Source organism: Alosa pseudoharengus, unplaced genomic scaffold, assembly GCF_046254945.1.
Source record: "Alosa pseudoharengus isolate Yale_2024_CS ecotype anadromous, Long Island Sound unplaced genomic scaffold, YU_APseudo_1.1 YU_APseudo_1.1_scf_18, whole genome shotgun sequence".
Classification (NCBI taxonomy): domain Eukaryota; kingdom Metazoa; phylum Chordata; class Actinopteri; order Clupeiformes; family Clupeidae; genus Alosa; species Alosa pseudoharengus.
In genome coordinates this window covers 7,575,716-7,581,936 of record NW_027468650.1, presented here as the reverse complement: position 1 = coordinate 7,581,936, position 6,221 = coordinate 7,575,716, and the positions used below count along the sequence as shown (strand labels likewise).

The 6,221-nt window shown below is 52.8% G+C and overlaps 1 protein-coding gene across 3 annotated transcripts in view; it reads right to left on the bottom strand.

The window, feature by feature from the left end:
- The window catches only part of arhgef4 (Rho guanine nucleotide exchange factor (GEF) 4), a 79,894-nt gene that overhangs the window by 54,518 nt on the left and 19,155 nt on the right, over positions 1-6,221 (bottom strand). For all 3 annotated transcript variants that reach the window (XM_076290173.1, XM_076290174.1, XM_076290175.1), the window contains exon 2: positions 1,599-6,008. In XM_076290173.1, the coding sequence (XP_076146288.1) occupies positions 1,599-6,008 (4,410 nt within the window). The remainder of the gene's footprint in view (positions 1-1,598; positions 6,009-6,221) is intronic.

Genomic DNA, 6,221 nt, shown 5'->3' with positions numbered 1-6,221 from the left:
AAAAACAGCTTTTCCAGACAACACCAGAATAGGCCAGCGCATTTCCTGTGGCTGTAATTACAGAACTAAGAAAAGCCTTTAGGGCCCTCTTCTCCCAGCAGGGAGCTTTCTATCCTCTCATTGTGACTGGCTACAGTTCACGAGTTGCCCCTAGATGGAGCTAGACTTTTACTTTGCCGAAGGCTCATCCATGCAGCAACAGGCATGGCTGTTTGTATGCTAACACAGTCCAGGCTGAATGGAAATCTACCACGGTACTGACAAGCATGGAAAAAAGAGCTGACTTAGGCTTCTAAATCTTCATCCCCTCTTGCTGTGCTTGTGTGTGGAGGCAAGAGAGGAGATAAAGAGCGTCTTGTTCTACCTCTGCCCTTCAGAGACAAATATGGACACACGCATAGACACAAACACACAAAAAAACACACACACACACACACACACACACACACACACACACACACACACACACACACACACACTCTTGAGCACACACACTTGTAGGCATACACATGCACAGACACAGACTCACTCTTTCTCACACACACATACACACACACACACACACACACAAACACACACGCACACACACAATTTGAGTGAAGGGACTTGGGCTGTCGTGAGTGAGCGGCTCATCAGTTCGTTATTTATATTGAGGATTCAGTGCTATGCTGGACAGAGCCAAGGCCGAGAGAAGGAGAGCAAACACTTGTGTGTGTGTGTCTGGCTCCCGCCCAACCGTAAACAAGCCCTCTTTATCCTCCTCATCCAGAGTGACGCTGCCCACATGGGCAGCCTCCAGCTCTCAATCATAACGCTTTTAGGAGAAAGAGGCAGTTAGTCTCACTGGCAGCGACTCTTCCTCTTTTACACATTCACTTGTTTACGTACCTTAAGGTAGAGTTACAGAGACAGATTTTGATGTGCTTTTTTCCTGCAAATTGCAAGGCATTGTTTCTTTTCTCTTTAACTCGCTACAAAGGTACAAAAGCAACTGGCATGGTAATTGGAGTGAACCTTGGCCAAGTTCTCAACAGAATGTCTTTTCTTCACTGGATTGCACCGGTCTGATTTTGATTATGTGATACAAGGGTGTCTTTTGAAACCGAAATCCATTGGAAGCTGCTCATTTGAAACAATCTCTTTGTGGTTCTTAGATTGGACAAATTGATTTGAATTGAGTCACTGGCCCGGCAGAATTAATCATCAATCTTGTTTAGCACATGTCAGAAAAAGTTGGACAATATCCCCCACTACATCTTTCAAGCATCTGTACATATCTAAAGTCAGTGTAGAAAAAGAAACTAGCATACAATACGCACAGTACAGCATTCTTAGTTATGCTCATAACCATGCAGTTCATCATAAAAAAGTTTATCACAACTTACACTTCAGTGTTTCCCATACATTGACTTATTTGCGGCGGCCCACCACAATATCAACATTGACCACCACCACACAATGATTTTCCAGGTTGTACTAAATTGTGCTTAAATCTGGTTAGCATCATAACCACGCTGTGCTAATTTGTTAAAAACTGTTAATTCTGCAAACCAACCACCACAAATGGAATTGAATTCTGTGGGAAACACTGCACTTACCTCAAAATCATTACTGGATATGGATGTGAGCAGGCTGTTTTGAGACTGGCCCTCCGTAGCCCCATCCTCACGCTGGCAGATGAGATCCATGGGGCTGAGGGGGCTGAGCGAGCCCATGGGCCCTGCCTTGGGCTTCAGGGTCTTGGGCCTCTCAGGAGGCTCGGAGAGCGCCTCCACGCTCATGCCCTGGCCCAGGAGGATGAGCGAGAGGGCACTGGAGCGCGCGGGGCCGTAGCGGAAGTTGCGCCGCTGGCTAGCTGACCTGGGGCTCATGTGAGGTTTGGGGCTCATGGGCCGTACGGGGATGTCTGGGCTCTCGCTTGTCCCCGGCGAACGTGCGGACGTGTGGATGGCTAAGGTTCCGAGCGAGCCGGGGCTCAAGGGTGACGAGGGGCTAAAGTCGGTGTGAGGCGGGGCTTCCGAGTCGTCAGAGGACGGAGGGCCCGAGTCCGAGAAACTGATCGACAGGCCGTTGGGAGGGGCCTTCCTCCGACGCCCCTCGGACTTGCTCCCCTGGGGCGAGTCATCTGAGACGACGTCCTGCTGAAGGCCCCTCTTGGTGAGGGGGTCAGTGTGGCAGAGGTTGCGGGGGCTGCTGGGCGAGTCCGGCGTGCTGAGCCTTTCCTGGGCCGAGGGCGTGGCGTAGTCGCTGTGGACCTGCCGCGTGCCACCCTTGGGCTGCTCGCCGTCCGGCACCGACACGGTCCGGCGCAGCAACTCCGCTTCTTTGGCCCGCCGCAGTCTCCTCCAGGACTGCTTCCCTGCCCGCGGCTCCTCCCCCTCGGGCCGCCCACTTGGACTGGCCTGCTCCTCGCTCTCCTTATCCATCGCACGGGACTCAAACAGACTGGACAGGGACTTGTGCGCCTGGGCAAAGCGCAGTCGCAAGCTCAGGCTGTCGCTGCTCTTACTCCTCTTGTAGTTCAGTGCGTCTGGACCACCTGGGCTCGCTCTGCCGGGCCCCGACTCGGGGCTCCCTTCCTTGTCGGCTTCGTCCCCACCCTGGCCGTAGAGCTGGCGGACGTGCCGCGTGCGGGGTGCCGTGGGGAAGAACCCGTGGTCCTCATCATCCTCCCCCTCGTGCTGGGACGCAGAGAAGGCCTGCTGGACCGTCTGGTTGAGGATGTCGCCCTTGTAGAAGACGTCATCGTCAGAGTTATCGCGTTCAGTATCTCTCGGCTCTGCGCTGTGCGACCGGTAAAACAGCAGGTCCACCCCGCCGTCTGAGGACTCCCTGGGCCCCTTCTTGCCATCCTTGGAGGTGCTCTTTCCCTTCCTGAAGGAGGGCATCTTTGCAAAGACAGAGAACTTGGAGCCCCTGCCCGAGTGGCTGCCCTTCCCCTTGCTCTTCGAGGGTTTCCGTGGGCTGGCACCCCCGCCTGTGTGACCTGCGCAAAGCTCGTCCGTCTCCTCGCTATTTGTGCTGGTGGTGTCCAGGTCCTGAGACGAGGCTGTGGGGCTCCTCCTGCGTCTCTCCGAGCCCACGTCGTCTTCGGGCTGTAGGGTCGTGGCCCTTTCTCTCCCTGGGTCAGCGTCAGGAGCGCAGGGGTCACAGTGTGGTTCCCTCTCGGGACAGAAGAGCTCGGCTTTGGGTTCGTCCGAGGGACTCGGAGCCTGTAGGCACAAGGCGGGCATGTCAGAGGAGAAGACGATGGCGTCCCTCCCCTCTCGATCCTCCCCAGCTGGCTTCATCCCCACCCCTCCTCTCTTTTGCAGTTCACACTCACTTAGCTCTTCATCCTCAGCCACCACAGAATTCTCCTGGGAGCGGTCTATCTCCAGAATGGGCTCAAGGCTGGGGACCGACAGCAGACTGAAGCCCGAATCTGGGTATGGGTGCCTCACTATCCTTACTGTAGTCTGAATAATATGTGGAGAGGTTACTGAACTGATTGTACAGTAATCCAACTCTGGACAATCACTGCTACTACTGTGGTTCCTGGTGTTGGTGCTGTGATCGTCAGATATGGGCTTGGTTTCAAATGATTCACTCTCCTGCTCTTCTGCCTTGTTATTTTCTAACAGTAAAAGGCTAGTTAAAGGCTCAAGATCGTCCCCATTTTCCTGGTTTGGCTGGGGAAAGTCCTGGGTGGTGTTAGCAGTACTGTCTAGCCTGCTACTATCTTCAGAATTCTCTGGGGGCCGTGAGGAAAATATGTGATGAGAGAGACTCTCACTGTCAAGATACCCTTGCTGTGGAAATTTCACCAGTGCATCCACATCAGCTAGAGTGAACTCACAGCGCACCACGTCAGTCTCATCTCCTATCCCAGACAAGGCAGAGTCCTCACTGCTCCAGTAAGGCTCAAAATCAAGAGGGCACAATAGATCTTCCGAGCTCCTCTCTTCTTCTTTCTCTTCTACAGGGCTGACGGTCCCGCTGGGGATCTTCAAGGGCAAGTCTGTGATTTGTGCTGTAGCCTGAGATTGGGAGGGCGTGTGCGGGTTATCACAGTCCTCAAAGCTGCTTTCAGTCCTGTGCACAGTGAAAAGCTCTAGGGAGAGGTTACAGCTAGCAGTCTCCACACCACAGGGAGCCACGACGGGCTTGGTGTTGTTGTTGGAGTCAGAACGCGAGGACTTCCCACAGCAGTGAGGCACCAGCTGTGAATGGACTTGTTTGGAGAGGGCGGAGTGGGTGTCCAGCGTGATCTCTATAGTCCTGAGATCAGAGGCCAGAGTGGCGATGATGTCTGCCTGAAGAAGCTCCGTTTCACGAGGGCCGTTGGGGTCATTTAGGATTCCACACGCCTCTGTCCTATCACCTGGTTCAGTTTGTGTCAAAAATGGTTCCTCAGTTACTTCAACAGAAATGTCGGTAGGTTTATGTTGTGTTGGCTCTTCGTACTGTCCTTCGTGATGTGGGAGCTCTTGTGTGTGTGAGTTTGATTCTAGGGGTTGCTGTGTGCTGTCCACATCCTGTTCCTGTTTTAAGTAAACATGGCGGCCTCTTTTCTCCTTCTCCTCCTCCTCTTCGTCCTCCTTCTCTTTTCTCTCCCCCACTGATAACGCCTGCTCTCTTCCCTCCCCCTCGTTTTGGGCCTGGGTGGACAAAGTGGATTGCCTTACATCACAAATCTGTAAGGGAGCGTCCTTGCAGTCGCTGTGGGGGAGGGGTGAACATTCCTCGGGCTGTTTCACAGTGTTAGATTGTGCAATTAGGTCTGAATTGGACTCTGCGTCTAAGGTGATGAACTCATCAAGATGATGCTCAACAGTACACTTAGGCAAGACACTCTGGTCACAGGTAGATGAAGGGTTGTTGGCTTCTTCACAACTGATGCCCTCTTTGTCCGGTACCTCGAATATTACTTGGAGGGTTGTAACCACATCTTCATCATTCTCCAGCCGCGGCTCTTGCTCTGTTCGAGCCTGCTGCTGTTCCTGTTGGCTTGTTTTCAACACCACCCCATCGGCCCCTGCCTTTACACTTGAAGGAGAGTCAGCAAGTGGGTGGGACTCCAATGGAGAGCACTCTGGGTCAGGGGGATGAGGAGTCGATGCAGGAGGAAGTCCAGCCTCCTCCGGACCTGCTGTACTTCTAACAGTCGGATCTGTCCCACAAAGGGGATCCTGTTCCGCTGTAGTGCCGACACACACCTGGGACTGGACACTCAATACGCTTGTTTCGCTGCAGGGCTTTGTGTCTGTTTCTGGGGTAGGCTGCTGGTCTATATGTGTAACTCTCTGACTGGGAGTACATGTGATTTGTGTTTCTGTAACAGGTGTGTCAGTGTTGCTATTCTCTTTGTTGTGATGGTTTGGAGAGATGCTGCAGGGTCTGTCAGGGCTAAATGCACAGTTGGTCTCAAAAGACTGTGCTGTTTCAGGTCCGTCTATGTGTGTTGTCTCTGTGCATTGTGAGTTTGTAGTCAAGATCTCTGTATCTGGGCTACAGGCCTCTGAGCTGGATGTGCCGATTGTGTCGTTACTGCCACATGACTTTGTGATGTGGGTCTCTAGACAGTTCGAGACATCACAGGCTGTGCTTAGTGTATTGGGGTTGTCTGTACATACTAGGCTTTCTGCGGGAGTGTCTGGGCTGCAGGTTGCTATGCTGTGCTGGTCTAAGTTGACGTCATCTATGCCGCTGGTCTCTGTGCTGCTGGTCTCTGCGGGTTCTCTAGCATCGCTGGGACGCCTCTTGAGCCGATGCGGCCTACGCTCCTTCGACTGGAGGCCGTTCTCCAAGTGCCATCCCTTGTAAAGGTCCTCGGCCCCCAGGAGGGCTGAGAGGCAATCCTCGTTGTCCGAAAAGGTTTCGCTATGCCACGAGCGGGAGTCGTAGTACTCCTCGGTCGAACTCTCCGCCACGTGGTCACTCCACTCCGGGGGGTCCGACTCACCGAAAGCCCCCGCCTCCTCTAGTCCTCCGTCGTCGAGCGGAGAGTCCTCAAGGGAGTCCTGGGCCTGGTGAGGAGAAGAGGAAATGGGTTAAGATAGAAATCAAAATGAAGGGAATAATTAATCAAAATGAAAGCACAGAATAATTGTTAGTATTGTCATGAAGGAGTCAAGAATTGCTTCTGTTATTATGGGAATAGTTTGAACAAAAATAAATTAACCTGAGGCAAAAGGTTAAATCACAACTTTTATTTTGTTTATTTGGGGCCCCAAGACTTA